The sequence below is a fragment of the Corvus brachyrhynchos genome, unplaced genomic scaffold (assembly GCF_000691975.1).
Source record: "Corvus brachyrhynchos isolate BGI_N302 unplaced genomic scaffold, ASM69197v1 scaffold162, whole genome shotgun sequence".
NCBI lineage: Eukaryota > Metazoa > Chordata > Aves > Passeriformes > Corvidae > Corvus > Corvus brachyrhynchos.
In genome coordinates, this window is record NW_008236696.1 from 7,217,780 (window position 1) to 7,236,708 (window position 18,929).

Here is an 18,929-nt window from a genome sequence, read left to right on the forward strand (position 1 = left end):
CCTGCCCGCCGCGAGCACTGCGGGCTCGGCCGTAAATCCGCTGTCCAGACAGATCCCTGACACCCCGGCTTCCGCCCCGCTCCTGCGGGACACGTGCCTGGAGCCGGGAGATCAGCCTCACGCCCACCAGCAGCAGGGAAGCCTCCTAGGAGGGACAGTGAACGCTGAGGATGCCGCAAGTTCCTTTTCCTCTTGAGGTTTGCCACTGCGAGAAGCTCCTCCTTGCCTGTGCTCCCAGGATCATAGAATCACGGACTGGTTTGGGTTGGAAGGGACCTTAAAGATCATCCAGTTCCAAGCCCCTTCCTCTGGGGCAGGGACACCTTCCACTAGAAGAGGTTGCTCAGAGCTCCATCCAGCCTGTCCTTGAACACTTGCAGGGATGGTCTGTCCACAACTTCTCTGGGCAACCTGTTCCACTGCCTCACCACCCTCACAGAAAAGAATCTCTTCTTAAAGCGAAGAATTTCTCCCTAAATAACGACTTTCTTCCTAAATGAAGTTTACTAGTTCTCATGTACCCACTCAGGCCCCCCTCTGAAATCCCCAACTCTAAAACGTCTTGGGCTCCATCTCCCAGCAGATTTCCTTTAAGGCAGTGCAAATGAACTTGGCCAAATACCACTGAGCCCCGGGAGCCTCCCAGCTATGCATGGGGCACTGGCAATTCACACAGGCACACACCCTGTGCTTGTGTTTCCACTGCCGACTGGGCTATGCAAAGTGCCTTGCAGCTGAGAGGAGCTGGATGCAACCTCACTGCACTGGTGAAGATCTCTGCCCAAATTCATGGCCGATCAACCCACGGCTAAGTGTTGCCTGTGAGCAGGAGGGAGGAAGGGAGTTTGAGTTGCAGGAGAGAAATCAGGACACTTGCTGGCTTTTGCAGGGGGCTTTTGTATACTACTGCCAGTGGGTTTCCGTGGCGCTGTTTTGCAGGTGGGAAAAGCAAAAGATAAACCTTCTGAGCTACCCCAGAACATGTCCAGATCTCTGTGGGAGGCTGAAAATGTCTGTTTCTCTGGGAAAAGCAGGCAGGTGCTGTGTGCACTGCCACAGCAAACCAAACCATGAGCAATTTGCATTTGCCCAGCCTCAGGTACGAGGGTTGGTACAGGTCTTGGGCAGTTTTGAAGTTTTTGAAGTTTTGTAGAAATATCCTTGCTGGAAACTCCTCTCATCAGTGCCTTGTGAGTGAGAAGACAGCCCTGCCACTATTTCTCATCAGAATTATGTACTGCTGCTTTTTTAATTTTTTTTTTTTTCAGGAGAACTTATTCTGTTGGTGTGGATTGCTAGCTGGAGACTACCACGTCTCGACTGTGGCACTGTGAGACATGTTCAGCGTTGCAAACAGGAATCACAGGACTGGGGATTTGGGCTGTAACAGACTTGTATTTACTGTGCCTGGGGTACCAAGGCTGTGCAGAGCTAAGGCAGTGTAAAACCAGAGGCCACATTCACCCTCAGAGACAGGGGCCAGCCCAGCAGCATCAGTGTCAGGAGCTGCCAGTTTTACTTCACAAAACCCTTGGGATGTGTGATCCAGGCACATGCACTGGGAGCAGGGAATAATTTCCACCGGGAGACAGACCCAAAACCAAGCTGGCAGTGTGGACCACAAGTTTGTCTGGTCCTCCTTGCCCATTCCCTGGAGGTATTTGCCCACAGCCCCAATTTCAGCAGCAGAAGGGGATTGCAGCCACTCTGAAGCTCACCCTGGGCTGCTTTGTGTGTGTGCAAGCCCTGGTGTGATTCTTCCTCTCTCCTCCCCAGCAGATTTGGAGATTCCCATACTTCCTCCCCAATGACACAAGCTAGAAGGTTTGATGTTTACTCCAGGGTTCAGCCTGAGAGAAAAGGTGTTTGATATTACCGTTCTTCCACAGGCCAGGCAGGGGAAGCAGTGTCCAGCAGGAGGGAGCCCTTAACTCCAGTTAATAAACACATCCTTCACTTCCAGCCTCTTTTCCTTGGTGAGTGCCACTTAGTGAAAGCTGTTTGGACTTGGCCGAGGATCAGCCCTGCGAGTTTACAGGATTCACAATTCACAGATGTTGGGAACTATCAGGCTGAGTGTGGGTGGAGAATGTCAAGTCTGAAATAGCTCTCTTGCCACCCTGGCACAGGCAGCAAAGAAAATGTTTCCACGTGACATTCTTCGAACAAACATTTCCTACAAGGAAAACACAGAGGGGAGAAATAAGAGGCAATTGCTGCTGTCTTAGAGGGTTCCTGGCTTTTGGTCAGGGGTGGCTGGAATTTGTGCTGACATCAGCACAAAATATGCCCTATAGGTGAGCTATACATATATATAGGTCCCTTACACTCCTTGTCTGCACAAACGTATAGGTCTGCTTGAAGATGCAATCCCTCTGGTCCACAGATATGTGGGTGCTATTTTTTTCCTGCTGGAATCCATTTTAATTTAGCTCCTGATTCATATTTCATTCATTCTCCAAACCCACAAAACCAGGATAGGTTTACAGCCTGTACTATTTGGATAAATCATAGAGGGGGGAAACACAGGGCAACAAAACAGGTTGCTTTCCTGAATGATTTTCTGTGTGACTCAAAAGAGAGAAAAAAGAAAAGGAGGTGGTGGGGAGAGAATTAAAGCTGTTCTTTCTTGCTTTCATGTTCCTTTCAGAAAATCAGATCTGCTTTTCATCTCTGGACATTTTTGTTTTGGTGGACTTCACTCTTGTTTCTCTAGGCTTTAGTGTCTGACAAAGATGTGATTTCTATTTTCTTACTCTTATTTTCTCCTCAAGATAATTGAAAATATTGGGGGTTTTCTAATGTGGAAAATGGATATGTTATTTACAGAACACTAGAACAATGCAAGATTTCTGTGTCATCTCAATTGTTTTGGAAAAAATGGTGAAAAGCTATAAAGGGAAACATTAACAAACATATCTGATAGTTTTCTTGCAGGGAGGAGGGCAGGAAGGGGAGGCAGACGAGCAAAAGTTCAGAGTTAATTTTAATTGAGGAATTTCCCATATTTTGTCATTCAGCTTTTGAAACTGTGACCACAACAGACTGTTTGAACTGTGGTGTGAGAAAGACTGAAAAATTCCCCAGGCAGCTAGAAGCAGGTACTAACCCCAGAGTTGACAAGAAAACCTTTTTAAGTACGTTGAAATTCAGCACGGGCGCTGCACCCAGCAGAGGAAACTCCGGCCATCTGGAGACGAGGATGACCAGCGGCCACAGCAGTTTGTAAAATTGCAAGAGCTGCCAAAATTAAACTGTGAAGTCAGGCGGGAAGGCAACCAATGGCTGGCGGGATCAGAAGTTCAGAGAAGCCCCAGATGAGCTCCCAACAAGTGTGGCCAGCGTACACCAAAGTTTATTAAGGATGTTGAGAGGAGGGGAAAATATCTGTGCAGAAGATGCCCAGCTGGTGAGGAGGGAGTGGTGGTGATGCTCGGGTAACCGGATGAATCCCATTGGCCAAGTCCCCGGGAGATCCCACCCATCCACAAGTGTAAAATAAATCTCTAAAGTTGTACCTCGTGTACCACTTGACCTTATTGCTTTTAGCCTGCTGGCTTTATATCTATTTATTTATTTTATTTCGGTTTGTCCCCAAGGAGGGGCTGGAAGGAAATGAATTTTGAAGCAGCACCTTTCACCACCTTGCCGTACTACCCTGATCCCTGCATCCAGCGGTGAGTCTGAGCGTGACGTAACTCTGCTATCGCAGATTTGATCCGAGTCTCTTGTGTAATTTTTAACTTTCCTGCTATCAGCCGGTGGCAGCTGGGCTGCACGAGGAAAAAATGTGCCGCTCTCTTCATGCTCAGTGGAGCTTATTATTATTTTTGGCTTTCTAACAGGTTACTGTTTAATTATAGGCATCCGTTTAAGATATCCCCTTTTCCTCTTTGGCATTAGAGGAGAAAAATATATGATAAATAACATGAAAGCTGATAGTATCTTTCCCTTTTGTTTTGGAGCAGAAGGTTGCACTGTGCTTTGGGTAGGACAGCTATGTCCAATGGCTTTAGCTGTCTGTGGTGTGTTTGTTTGTTTCTTTAAATGAAAAAAAACTCCCGGGAATAATATGAGCTGAACTATTAAGCCCTGAGATTTTTGAATTTAAAGGAAAAATAACTAATTTAAAAGATTCAGAGAAGAAAAAACTACACTTCTAAGAGAGAGCAATTTTCCAGGAATATTTTTTCCTTCTGTCTAACAGCCAGCGTCAGAGCCTGACAACCACTCTTATTTTAGCTTTGTTGTTACACTGAGTTTTATAACTTTCCAGCAGATAAAAGAGCATGTCCACACGAGGTGTCACAGTATCACATTGTCTGTTTGTTTGTTTCTCCCAATAGAAGATACTATATTTAAGCATGCAAATGACATGTAGATGGTATTTTTCCAGTCGTAAAGTTTGGAGAGGTGAAATTCTCTGGGCACAGCCACTTGTTGAGCTCCTTTAAGACTGGTTTCTGTCTGTGCTTTGTAAAAGCCCTGGCTGGTGTCTCACGGAGGCATTTGATTCCTGGAAGAGTTAATAGTTAACTCTGCATCCTCCGCAGGGTGTTGGAGAAAGGGCTTGGCCACCATCACCCAGCCCGTGGCATTGCAGGCAGTTTTGTGATCTCTGCATTTTTTCCCTACTGTTGTGATTTGTTACAACGTTTGTGGGGGCTTTTATCCCCCCTTTAATCCCGGGTGTTTGGTGCCACTGCTGTGTGAAGGTCCTGGGGAGGAGAGTGGAGACCTGGCAGCGAGGAAGGGCCGCATTTGGGGCCAGCAGAGGGTAAGGAGAGAGGCTGGGAAATAGCGCACGGTCCTTGGCCGTGCTGCCGGGGCAGAGGAAGATGGAATGGAGCCGGGGGTATTGGATTCCTCAGTGAGACCTTCCACAGCACGAGCCCCAGGGCTGGCCAGGCACATGCAGCCACACTCTGATCTCCTGCAGATCCACCCAGCCCCGCTGACCCTGGCGGGGATGTGTCTGTGGCCAGGAGAAGAGCAGTGCAAGAACAGTGCCCATGCAGCAAGATGGATTTGGGCTGGCAGCAGTGGAGTCTTCAGCAGATTAATGTTTCCATGGCTGGAAGCCCCAGCCAGGCAAATTCCAAAACTGAAAATGAAGAAAAAGGAAAAAAGGGAAAAAACCTGACATTGGAAAGTGTGAAGATGCACTGGGAAGTGTACCTGAGTTCTGGGACAGCTTCCCAGCCTGTGAACTCCAGCCAGTTTGTATCCCATCTCATGTCAAAGAACAGGTTCAGAAAATTGGTGCTGGGGCTCAGGCAAAAGTTCAGCTGGAGCATGAATTAAAGAGAAGAAGAATCCATTGGCTGTATTTGGTAGAACTTTTTAAATAAGCCTTTCACCCCTTCAAATCTGCCTCATCCAGCAAGTCAGGCCTTTCAGTAGAAATGCTGCTCCTCACCACATGCCTTAGCAGCATGATGAGTTTTTAAGTGACCATTGCAGTGTGGGAAGCCTCAGGACAGATAGAATTTGTGACACCCCTCAGTCATAAAACCTGTTTGAGATGTAGCTTAGAGTAACAACATGTCTCAGCTGTTATGCATGTCTGTTTACATGAGCCAAGAGTGGCATTTGTTCAATTATTAGTGACTGCTCTGCCACAGGTCAAAATCAGCTCAAACCTAGTCCCAAAAATACTTTTCTCAGCCTGAGACATAGATGGTCTTCATCTTTAAGCTCCATTGATTGCATACTCAGGATGTGTTATGTGACATTTCTCTGACTGCTTTAACAAAATTCAATAGTTTCAGATTGCATTTATTTTACACAGTTTGAAACACTTCTGCTTTGATGTGGTCAAAATACTTTATTTAGCTAATACCAGTGGGCTTCTTTGCAACCTTAAAATTACATCTAGTAATTATCTAACCAGCAAACTGATAACGTTGAGCTGATGTATGCTGGCAAAAAACCGATAGTAAAAGCTGCTTTAAATACTGTTAGACTGGTGGGAGGGTATGTGTGTCACACAGCTTTCCCTGTAGTTCAGTGTGGAGGGGGAAGCAGTTATAAATCCCAGTTAACTCTAAGATTTGTGGCTTTGATTTACCCTCTGCTGTTGCTTCATCTATTTTTATCTCTTCAGTTTGGGGGTGTCCAGTAGGCAGGACATGTGGGAGGCAGCTAAAACATTGCCAAGAGGTGAACACAGATCACACCAAGGAGCATTAGCTAATGTGCCATTATGATACTCATATGCTTCATGCCTGTCATTTTACAGGCCACTGTGAAATGATATGTCCAAACAACACAGTATTCAGTGCCACAGATGAGGAAAAATAGCTGAGTGCCCAGACTCTGTGCCATGTGTGATTGTTTAGGCCGCTCCAGCCTCTGTTTCAACAGCCCAGCTCCCTCATTTAGGCTATTAAATTCTATGTAAATGTGGGTATCAAAGCAAAGCAGCACAAAAAGTCCTAGAGAACTCAGCTGGGGCACATGGCAGCAGCCTCCTCCTTCACAACCCCACTTGTTGCTGTGTGCTGGAATGCACTGCTGGAGCTGCAGCCCAGCTGAGAGAGGGGCACTGGGTGCTGATGGGGATGTACATCATTATGCAGAAGTGAAGGATGCAAATGTAGCTTGTGACTGAAGTGGGGTTGTTTGGACAGGTGTATCCTGAGTCTGCTCATCTTTCTTCTTAAACAGAAAGCACTAAGAGATGCTAAAGTTCAGCAGACCTCAAAATCTTTCTCCTTCTACTTCCCTTGTAAAGGGAAATCCTGAAAATCCGGAATACACACACTCAGCGCTCTGGCTCCTGGGGCTCGGGAAGTGCGGCTGTAACGAAAGAAGCACCTGCACTGAAGTGCCAGGCCACTGACCCCCATGAATTACTGGCTGGGATGATACCGTGGGAGCTCATCCTGTGCTGCAGAAAACCCAGGTCAGCTCTGAGTCATAAAAAGAGCTGATTATCTGAAACAGGCGGGATTTCCACCTTCCAAGAAGTGCCCACCTAGCTGCAGCTGAAAGCCACTAATGTAAGATGAAGAAGGCACTGTAATTATGATCAAAGTCCAGCTGTTGAGAGCTATGTAATTAGTATCTCTCCCCAAAGCTGCTTTTTTTTCAGCTAATGCCTGGTTGGGGGAGTGATGTTTACAGATAAGTTACTTGTGTTCTTGGAAATAATGGTCATTAGGCTGTGTTTTACCCAGGAGCTCTCTTCTTTGGGGGCTGTTGGGAATGCACCTGCTGGTGCACTGGACTGCAGTCCTGCCTGCCCTGCTCCTCCCTCTCCCCATGCCCAGGCTAATTGGTGGCCTCAGGATTTCACATCGTTGCTGTGTTGAAGGTGTTCACTGTGGCTCACTCCTCCCTTTTGAATGAAAGGGCTCTCACACAAGCTGCTCTTTCTCCTTTCATTTCTTGCTTTGTATTCTCAGCACAATGTGATACAGTCCAGCCTCCCAATTCTCACTAATAACAGAGGAACAACCCTGAAATCCTCTGGTCTCTGCAGCATCTGTGCTGGAAACCTGGTTTTTCAGACATGATCCTGGATTTTGAGGAGGTTGCCAAAACCAAAAAATCAAACAAAATCCCCCATCCACATATGTAGAAAAAAAATCTAGTTTTAGAAAACAATGAGGAAAACTGTCAGAAATTAGTTGAGGAGGGTATTAGAAATCCGTTGGAAAGGAGGGGAGTGTATGAGCCATGGAAGCATCATCTATTGGGTACTGTATCTGGATGGATTTTGGTGAGCAGGGCCTGGCTCCAGCCAGCCAGAGCTCCTGGGTTCAAAGAGATCTTTCATCAGGAGCATTGCATGCGTCACTTCACCTTCCCTCATTGGTTCCCACATGTATCAAACAGGGCTGGTGAATGGACTGCAATTATCAGAGAGGAGTCTGGCCAAGGTTAATGCTGTAGTGCAGCACATAGGTGGAAACTCACTGTACCCTGGGCTCATCACTGCCAGTAGGCACTAATGAGACTGCAGGCTTCTCTCCCTTGGTTTGGAAGGGGGCACAACCAGACAAAATGTGCTGGCTAACAACAGCAGAGTGCTGCGTCCCCTCATGGTCATAAATCAATGCTGGAGTCATCGGCTCTCCTTTCACTTGGGTATCAGCTGGGTGACATTGTGACAGAGATTTGCTTAAGTTGTCATAGGGTTATGTCCCACAGGACCATCTCATCCCATGTGCAGGCTCTGCAGAATCCTTGCATTTGGACAAATGCACATTTTTTCTCTTTCCTCATACTATGTTTGCTGAGGAATAACTGAACTCCTGCTATGACAGAATGGACAAATTTCAGTTGCCTTCACCTATGCAATGGGAGCCTAAATTTGCTGTGTTGGCAGAAAGACCTGAACTCAAGTAAAGAAAGACGCATGACTTGGTATAGATCTATTTGCAGAAACAGCCAGTGATAGTGCAGGTACTTTCCAGAGACACACAGAGGGCCCAGAAATTGTTCTGAGCAGCTTGTGGTGTGCTCAGAGCAGCTGGTGACTTCTGAAGGAGCAGAATTGGCTCCATGCAGGAAGGAAAAGTGGAGGGGAGGTGGAGGTGCTCTTGCTTCTGGCCTTTGTGAGCTCTCCTGTGGGGCGGTGGTCACCTTCACGGCTGTGCTGCTGCCCCTCCTAAAAAATCCATGGGAGAAGGACAATAGCTGGAGCCAGATGCACATGAAGGGACAGCATTCCATGAGCCAAAACAACTCCTGCAGAGTGGCCTCCTTGGCAGGAGGGCTTTGCAGTGCAGATGCTGCCAGCATGGGACCTCTTAGCTGCCTCTAGCACCTTGCCAGGGATGCGTGCTGCTGGTGGTGAGGAGGGGAGGGTATGTATCTCATCCTTGAGGTCTGTTCTTTGGTCACTGTCCTGTTCTTGTACTGCAATCTCCCCAGAAGATGGGTTTAGAAGATAGAATTTTTGCAAAACAGTGCTCAAGAGCTGCACATTAAACCCTCTTTCCTCCTGGCAGAGCCCCTGAACTCTGCTTATCCCTGCTGCCCCTCTCTGTTCTGTCCCTGCTGGACCTCTTTGCTCCACAGTCACTGACAAGGACAGCACCTTTTCCTCTTCAAAACAGTATAGGCTTCTCAAGAAAATATTTGTCTGCTTAGAGGTCCTTTTAGTGCTGCTTAAAGGATTAAAGTGGAACCAAACCAACCGTTTTCTGTTTTTTCTCAGATCCCAAAGGACTGTAAAGAGAGTATGTGAAATCATTCATGGGGTCCCTTGTACTGTGAGGAGAGGAGAGCTAATTCGTAGTGCCTTTCTCAACTTTCAAAAGCCCTGAAGAAATTAAAGAAGCAAGTTCTTAACAGTTCATCTGTTCAGAGATGTTTAGGGTGTTCATGGTACATGTTATAAGTTACAATTCCATGCTGGTTTACATTGTACCTTCTGCTACCAGCTAATTTGCAACAGCTCCTTTCAATAAACACAAGGATTTCTGGCCTGATACAAAGCAAAAGGGCTCAGCTTTTATTTGGAGAAAGATAAAACCCTCTGCTGTTCAATATGTGTCCAAAGAATATTGAACCCTTATAAAATAATTTTAATAGGGGTCATAAAGTATGGGGGAGGAAGGAGGATCTTGGATGGGGAAGAAATCAAGGAAACTTGGCTTTCAATTTGGTGCCTGGCTCTAAGCTAGTTTTGCACTTATGTGAAAACTTCCTGGGAACATGGACATTGTGGTGGGAGCCAGTGGTTATTCTGCCACACAAATTTTCACTTCTGTTTACCTTAAAATTTTGTAGTCCATGATCAACACTGAAATAATCAGAAGGAAAATGTTTTGTTGTAATAGATTTCTGAGGTTTGTTTGACTAGCTCTGCTGATAATAGATAACATCTGCTTAGATAGCTTCATGAAAACGTCTGTATCTGTTCTTAAGCTTACTTGGGAGTTTTTGGTGCCTGTTTACAATCACTCCTGTGTAGCAGATCATCTCCCCACAGGATTTTGCTGCTGAGTCATTTCCAATCAGGTGTTTAAATGCTGGTGGTCTGATGTGATAAATACCAATACACATAAGCAAGGGGAATTCAGTTAGTGCATGGAGCTATAAAGAGAACAGCTACCTCCCTGAGTGAGAAGGGGGAAACCCTGAAGTAAGTGATCAGGGCTTCTGTAGGTTCTTTGCAACACAAAAATAAGCCTGCTTACAAAACCTTGCCCTGGGAGGTTCAGTGCCTGTGTGGTTTAGTAATGTTGATAGGCACAAAAGTCACTGCAGACTGGAGAAATGCATGGAAAGGAGCTTGAATTGTGCTGGTGAGCTGGATGCTGTGAACAGCAGTGGGTCAGCTGTGTATTGCCAGCAGTGTCTGGGGAGCAGGAGCTGGGGGGGCACAACAGTGGGATGGCTGGAACTGTTCTCAGTGGGGTATCTGAGGTGGCTGTGACAGGTGTGAAACTAGTTCAGCTGGCTCTGAGAGTTAACATGGGCATTAGGTGGTCAAATATTACAGGGTTAAAAATCTCCATGTTAAAAAACAAAATTACTTTACACAATTTTCCAAGTTTGGTTGTTCATATTTGTGAATATTCCTCTTAAAATATACAGGCTGGAAATGTCATTCCTGTTTTTGATGGAAAGGGAGATGCTATGTATTTGTAGCACTATAGTAGCTACAGCTTTAAAATAATCACAAGCAAAAATCATAAATCACATTAGGTGTGGCAATGTATTGATAAAATTATAGGGAGCCAACCCTGTAATTTCTTAGCACCCAGCATAGTTACAAAAGCAAAGATCCTGTGAGCGCTCCAGGTAGCATTCCCTTACACACCAGCAGTGCTCCTGACAAACAGTTCATTTGTTCCTGTCTTCCAGGACTATAATCTGCTCTTAATTCTTTGTCCTTCACCTGCCCTGTCTTGGAGCTATTTTGTGACACACAGAAAGGTTTTTGCAAGTGCTCTTATTTTTGAGAGAAGGATTCTCTGCCCTTGGGCTTAGGAATAGCCTGCCACAGAGTTGCTACACGCTGAAAAATGCAGCCCGCATGGTATTTAGAAGAAGACCTCCTTTTTCTGTTGGAGTATCACGGGTGGCAAGGGTGAGGAATGGGAGTTAATGTTCAGTATCCAAACCACACCAGATTTCACAGGTTGGCTAGGGCGGGTAACAAGTTTGGAGAGCTTCAACCAAATTCATATTACAGGAATCTGCACTTAACATCTGCTTCACTGGTGCTTCTGTTTTGCATTTTAATTATTTACTGAAACTCCGGATGTTGCTGTTTACAGTTTCCTGCTTCTAAAGAGTTCTGGGGACTTTCTGTATTATCATGATGATTTGATATTTTTTTAGAATTCAACCTTTGAGAGAAAGCTTGAGAGAGGGACTTTATAAGTCCCCTGAGCAGTTCATAAGGAGTTTGTGTAACTAAAGACAGAAGCAGCTTTTGTAAGAGTAGGTACCTTAGGGAGCCAAGTGTCTTACCTGGCTCAACACAAAATGTCACAAGCCTTTTGCAGTAGGCAGAGAACCCTCCTGTTATAAAAAAGAACCATGTATTTCATGCTCCCTGTCTGTCCCCCTCTTCTCTCACTATATTTATGTGACTAAATGCCCTGCTATGCATAGTTTCCCAGGGCTGAAAACCAGTGTGGGCTGCATGATTTCTCTTGCTTTGCTTCCTCTTGATGTGAGGGGCCATGCTGAGATGACCCATGTGGGATGTCCTCTCACCAGTCTCTCCCCACCACCTCCTCAGGGTGGCCAAATTTGGGAAATGCCTGTCCTGTATGGGCCGGGACAACAGCAGCTCAGCACCTGCCCTTGCTGGAGGTTACAGCTGCAGCACACCAAGCACTTGGGCAAAAAAATTTTTATTGGGTAAATGCTGTGATAGCAGGAAAAATACTGATGACAAAATCTCAAAAGAGGAGAATTTGGTTTAGCAAACCTGAGGAAGGTCAGATTTCTGGCCATTGCTTCTCCAGAACTTTTCAATTTTCCTTATTAAATATCTAAAATCACTAGAGAAGAGTAGTGATGAAGACCTGTAATAGCTGTATTTTTCTCATGACTGACACCTCTTGAAAATGACCTTGCCCACTTTTATTTCTGGGGCTGATGCTTTATTTCTTTTAATATTCCCTGATGCCGCAGAGATTTGCATATCTGGAAAAGGATATGGTTAACCAGTCTAGGCTGCTTCGGGCATTTAACACTGCTCCTCCAGGAAAGATGAGGGGCCTCCCCATACTGTGCAGCAGAATGCAAGAGCAGAGGGGTCTGAGTTCCTACTTCCCTACGTGCCCTCAGGCACCTGCTGCAGATTATTGATGGTGGACGAGTGGGCCATGGAGTGATTTTGAGTTAGGCACTGATCCAAAAGATGGTCTCTGTTGCTCTGCTGTCTTCAGTTGAAGCTGAAGAGTTTGGATGTGGCAGAAGAGCTGGAGGCAGCACTGACCCAGCAGGAGATGGCTCAGCAGAGAGCTGTACTTGTCCTCTCCTCCCCTGAGAGGAGGCAGCATCGCTCATTTTGTCCTGCTGTGAAACTATCAGGGCTGTCTGGCTACAGAAACTCTTGCATAAACTTCGAAAGATAGACCCAAATACATGTTTTCAGATGGGTATTTGAAATAGAGCAAATGATATCTATTACTTAGACCAAAGAGATTAACTGTTTTTTAAAGGGACTTGCAAATGTTTTGTGGCTTCTGAACAGTTTGCCTGTAAAGTTTTTCTTACAACACTTATTTTTGGACTTGGACCAAAAATACCTCAGAATTTTGAGGGTTGGGCCTGGATTTTCCACTTGTGCTGCTTTTGAGAAGACTTTCTCACCTACTGCAGTAAAAGATCTCATCTCTGTCCAGCAGCTCTGACTCTTCCCTCTCCAGATGGGCACTGCTTTTCACCACTACTACAATAGGTTTGGGAAAGGGATTGACTGGAAAAGTGAGTTACAAAATAATGCGACTGCTTTTAAATTTGTTTTGGGTTCAAGGCTTTGTTAAAATTGATTATTTACATTTTCTTTTATTATCTAAATTTGTAAAGTCTTGAGACCATGTTTCCCTAGAGATGCACCGATTGTTAACAGGTCTCGGTGGATTTTGCAAATTCGGGGATACTGTTATACCTTAGGAATGGAAGAACAAAGCTGGACAGGTCACCCAGGGGCTGGGGATTGAGCTGGGTGTCCTGAGCTCCAGGTTTACATTCTAACTCTGGGCTTCTCGACACAGGTTGCTCAGGTCCCTGGGTGGTCTTCTGTGGGTTATGAGGAGTTTTTACCCCAGAGTAGAAAGCACCTATTGCAGTGGGCAGGTGGAGGAATTGCTGAGGCAGTGCTTCACCTTGGTCAGGGCTGAGAAAGGGAGTGGGTGTCAGGGCTGAGCAGAAAGGGAGGGAATGTCCATGGCTGAGCTTCTGAGGATGGTTAAGAAGGGAGTGTCAAAAGCTGAGTGGGAGATAAGAGACATCTGAGAAAGTTCACAAGATGCTGAAGGAAACCTTGAAGGCAAAAAAAAAAATCAGGGGTTACAATTAGGGGAGAGTCTCTCTAGTGGTGGTGGAGTGCTGAGCTGCCTGAAACCCTGAGGATGAAGACATACTTCTGTGATGTAACAGTGGTCACTGTTGTCAGGCTGACAATGATGATATGTAGATGGCTGATTAGATGAGATGTTGATATGAGATGCAGTGGGTTCCAGGGCTGTGGAGGTACTGAAATGGTTCAGCTTCAAGAAGCCATTCCCAGCAGTTTGCAGGGAGCAGGCCATGCAGGGCTCATGCTGGGAACCCCAGTGAGAATACAGAGTCTTTTTCTCCCAGAGGAGCTCTGCAGCCAGCACTGGGGCAGGGCACTGATGTGGGGCACAGGGCTGCAGTGATACAAGGTGCTTTGAGGGCCACCACAAAGCTGCAAATGTTGCATTCACTGCAGGCATAGTCTTACTCAAGATGACTCTAACTGAAAGGAGATGATGAAAGGAGAAAAATCCCCCATGTGTTTTGCAGCATGGTGAATTAGGAGGATTACTCTGTACAGCCAGTTTCACTTTCTTTGATATAGGTCAGTGTTGCCTGTGCACTGAAGATTTGAGTAAAGAGCAACCAGGAAGCTGAACCATCCCTTCCTACCCCTTTCCTTTCATCTCACACACATATGCTTCCAAAAGACAAATCTAAGTTACAGGGAGATCAGAATGCACTGTTAAAGTAGACCCTAGCAGAACGCTCAGCATTCCTGTGAGACAGAATTGCTTTATTTCCTCTAAATACCATATAGCTCACAGTGAAACAGGGTGTGTGCAGTACAAGCACCCTTTGCCTAACGAACAGGAGAAGCTAACAGCCCTCCCTGGTCTGTCCTTGACAGATGCTGTAGGACATCAGCAGTGTCACAGAGCCCTTTGCTGCTGCCACTCCCTGTTCCTTCATGTGTTCCCTCATCTCCTTGGCTGTTGGCCACTTCTGAGATCAGGGTTCACCCTTCTGCAGTCAGCTTCTTTCATTTCCTAATGCATATCCCTTGTGCCACTCGACCACTTTTGTCACAGCTGCCCCTCCCCATAACCCGTGCTGCTGTCTACGGTTTTTTGTGAGATACCAGATCTGTGAAACATTTGACAAATGTGGGAACTGGGAAAAAAACTGAACCATAGGTGGAAGTTATATTCTCTCTCAAAAGAATGCTCTGTTGGTGTTTGTTACTCCTTACATTATTGTCCTTTCTAACCCGTGCATCTGTAAGCATTCTTTTGGAGTTATTTTCTAGGACTGACACATAGGAGCAGCGTTATGTGCAAAGACAATCTGAAGGGTTTAAAGAAGTTGCTGGAAAACTAAATTTTAAAATGCTAAACCTGAAAGTTCGGCTCAAAATCGAAAGGAGAATAAACACTTGTGAGCTCAGTTCAGCACAACCTGCCTTGGTCAGGATGGGAGTCAGTCTCTTTTGGGCTCATGTGAGCTAAGGCTTTGGAATATGGCATCAGGCAGAGAAAGAAGCAGGAAAATGCATTCTACAGTGCAATTCATGCTGGGAAGAGAGGCTGCTTGTTGATCAAGTAGACATAAAAAGAGGCGCAATAGAGGTTGATGAAATTCAACTGCAATCTTCTCTGAGGGGGTGGAGAGCCTGCCTGTCTCCCATCTGGCTTTCATTTTGGCCCCCCTGTTTAGGGGGTAGCAATGAACCTGCCTGATTTCCAGAAGTCTCTAACCTTTGGAAAAGGGTTACAATGAGGTGCTTCCAGGGTGTGCTCTGCTGGCTGAGAGTGGCTGCTCCAGGCATGGGGGACAAGAGTGCTCTGCACGTTGGGGAATTCCAGATGACATTGCCTGCCAGGCGCACGCTTGTCCCGTGCTGCCAGACCCCGCATCCTTCTCCTCTTGCACAGCTGTGAGCTTCATTAGGTACTGATGTCTACAAATCACTGCAGTGTTACAATGCAGAGCAGGGGGAATTCCAGCAGGATGAGGGCTGCCAAGTTCCTCCAGTTTTAACGGTGTGATCTGAAAAGGAGCCCCCTCCCCACTCAAAAACTAAAAATACAACTGACACCGAGATTCAGGCAGTTAGGCGTAATGCTCATGAACTTTAAATCATTTGTTTACCATTGCTTTTGATGCGCTTCAAGGTGTAACTGGAGAAGGCAGGGACGAGCATGTGGATTGGGAATGCTGGAGCTGAAGCTGCCGACTTCTCTGTGACTTAAATCTCTACCCAGCTCACAGCCTGTGATGGTTGAGAGCTAATATATTAACCTGCACATGATTTTAAGGGGTTAAATGCGGTGTCAATCAGGAATAAAGATTGTCTTTTAGTCTGGGTTAGAATTCTACTTCCATCCTGAACTCTGTGTGTGTCTAAAAGCTGGTCACGGCATTTCTGCAGCTCCTTGATTTTCATTCCTGGGCATTAGCATTTTGGTGCCTGAAGATAAATGAAGTTTGGGAGTTTCTTAGTGCAGGAGGTACAGTGTATACTCTACCTGAAGAAATTAAGGCCTTTCTGAATTTCTCTATCTAAACAGCCAAAATCACTAGTTCCTTTTAGAGCAAGCACCAGACTGGGACTCGGGTGACCAAGGTTGTATTTATGGCTTGCTGACTAATGGTGAGTAATTCGATGACCTCCTGGTGTCTTAGTTTTCTCCCAGGTAATATGGGAGTAATCACACTATCTTCCTTTGTAGAGCACTTTGAGAACTATGAATAAAATGAGCCACATTAGATATCATTATTTAGACGCTATTAATCATTTGTTGGGTACATTTGTATAATGTGGAAGTGCTTTCTTCATAAGAACAGATGTTCTTCTCTGTGCATCAAGGTTTCCTGAGTACTTCGCTATCTTATTCTTTAGGGGACTGTATCTTGTGAAAAAGAGCAAAATTTTTAGCTTACAGAGAAAGACTTCTCTGGCCCATCTGCATGTCCACTGACTGAGAATACAGGCTCAGTGATAGAAAATTGTACACCATTGATAGACATCTCGTGGGGAGAAGCAGAAACCAACATCCTGTAGTTTTGGCAACAAGCAGAAAAAAAGCTCCAAATCATTTCGCTCATCCCTGCTGTGAAAGATTTCACGTTACAAAATTTTACAGTCTGGCTTTACACCAACATCAAGCCATGAAGTTCTGCACCTATAAACCATACTGATAGTTTCTGAGAACTTGCACACTGTGCAGGAGAAACACAAACCAACCCAGAGCTCCAGCTTTCGAGGGAAGCTAAGGAGAGCAGGAGGTGCTTGGACCTCTTCAAACCCAACACAGCAGCTTCACTGAAATACCTTAATCATTTCTGGTTTCCTCATAAGCCATGCTATTAACCCAGGAGTAGTTCAGAACGTTGGAGAACCAAGCCCGTTTTGGATGAAAAAACAAAGGAAACCAGCCACTTCTTGGTTGCGACAGTCTTTATTTTTGGAATGAGGTTGCTGGACTCACACATGCGCCCCAGTGGTGCTTGGGCTGCACCCTGTGTCAGATTTGACCCTCTATCAGCACAAGCAGGTGGCATCTGCCTTTAAGGTTCAAAGCTACAGAGGAGGGGCTGGGCTGTGCATGCTCAGTGTCAAGCCTGGCTCTTGCTGTCCTCGGGAGCTCGTGGCTTTTCCCCAGTGGTAAGTCAAACCTGGGTGTTTGGGGTTTAGCCCTTTCTAAGAAAGACTGTTTGCAGTGAGAGGTGGCATTTTGGGTGAGAAGTGTTGCTGTATTGCAGTAGTTGAGTTTAGTAGTTTTCTGTCATTGTTTCCTGGGGTGGAGAGTGGTTTGTTTGCTTTATCTTTAATCTCTTTGATATGAAGGTAGGAAAGGGGGAAGTGTGGTGAAGAATGGAAGGATGGGCTCAGAGTGAGCAATGGGAGCAGAAATGGTCTTGTCTCTCCCCTTCACCACCGTGTTTATGTCACGCTGGGCCCAGCAGTCAGGGCTTCATTTCCTCCTGTGGTGGGATCCTCAGCTCCAGGGAGAGGCAACAGCAGTGTGGCTACAACATATGAGAAGCAAATGCTGTGCTTTGCTTGTTGGTTTTTGGAAGGGTGAATTGGTTTTTGGTTTGGTTGGTTGGTTGGTTTTTTGTTGGCTTTGGGGTTTTTTTGTAAAGTTTAACATTCCCAGCCTTCCGGAAGACTCTGAAATGGAGGAGTGCTGTCTGGGCACAGCTGCAGGGACATGTTGCTATCACCGCTGTGTTTTGCAGAGATGTCACTCATCAGTGGGATGGCAAAGGGGATCAGCTGGGACACAGACACAGCCCCACTCAGGGGGGCTGCAACACAGCTCTGCTGGGGGAGTGCTCAGGAGACCGCACAACAATCAGCGTGCCTGAGGCTCCAGCCCACCTAGTGAATTTGGAGAAGTGCTTTCACCTGGACTCGGGGCTGCTCTTGTTTCAGCCAGATAAATAGGATAAAGCTGACCCAGACCTCAGTGGAAGGGTAGTGCTGTTTGAAACCTGTCTTGGGATTCAGTGGCTCAGCAGCAGTGTCTCAGCACTGCGCAAAGGAACACTGCTCTTGGTAAGGCGCCGCTTCTCTAAGATTTAACTTACTATGAATAATCCCCTGGTGGTTTTTAAAGGAGGGGCTTGTGGATGCAATGTCCTATTCAACTTGCAGTTTGAAGGGGGCTGTAAATCCCCCTGTAGTTCCTGGTGCAGTTAGTGCTCTCTGTGAAAAGCATCTTGCCAGATAGTTTAGCAGTCAATGCAGGGACTTACCTTGTAGACTTAAAACAGAGGCAACCCAGACAAGACTTACTGCTGTGCCTTGTTCTGTTGTAGCCAGTTTTTTGGTGTAAGAGGCTGCGTTTAGTAGTGCTGTGTCCTGTGATGGCCTTTGGGATGAGCAGTTGTTGGTACAAGGATATTGTTTAAGTGTCTGTTAATAAAAAAAGCATCTGGTTTGTAGAAGCAATTGAAGCAATGCAATCTTGTAATTAACTTTAGGCACTCAGAGATTATTTTACTGTAAGTAGAGCATTTGCTGATGTGGGAGAAGACCATTAACTAAAATAGTGAAACTTACGCACAGATTTGCTTAGGCTTTAGCTGTTACTTTCCAGTGAAAATTCAGACACTGAAGTATGCGTTTAGTAGTCAAAGGCTTCTCCTCTATGTTGAAGGCTGTTAGTTAAGGAAAATAGCACTAGGTTTAGATTCTATTAAGACCACAGGGAAGGAGACAGTTTATCTTGTGTGCAGCTTTGTGCTGAGCTGAAGTTGGTTTTCTTGCATTTTGACAGCCCTTTCCCACCTGAGAGCAGGGTGCACCAAACTGAGTAAAAAGCAATGTTTACTACCTCTGTAATACTATGGCCCTCTCACTTGTCTTGCCAAAACTGACTGCCTAATCTTGCTGCCTCCTTTGGAAACAGAGCTGTACAGGTAGTAAAGGTGTTGCAGAGAGTGTTGAAGGAGTCTCTGAGAAAACATTAAACAGGAGACTCCTTGTGCTTGGTGTA

The 18,929-nt window shown here is 45.8% G+C and overlaps 1 protein-coding gene across 5 annotated transcripts in view; it reads left to right on the top strand.

Annotated features, from left to right (window-relative positions):
• The first annotated feature begins 3,533 nt into the window (after positions 1-3,533).
• Positions 3,534-18,929, top strand: part of TP63 (tumor protein p63) — a 101,639-nt gene continuing 86,243 nt past the window's right edge. For 4 of the 5 annotated variants that reach the window (XM_017727042.1, XM_017727045.1, XM_017727046.1 and 1 more), the window contains exon 1: positions 3,601-3,677. In XM_017727042.1, coding sequence (XP_017582531.1) covers positions 3,616-3,677 — 62 coding nt within the window. In that variant the 5' untranslated portion in view covers positions 3,601-3,615. Of the gene's footprint in view, positions 3,678-18,929 lie in introns of all 5 variants that reach the window. The other variant, XM_008644566.2, reaches the window with a different exon arrangement.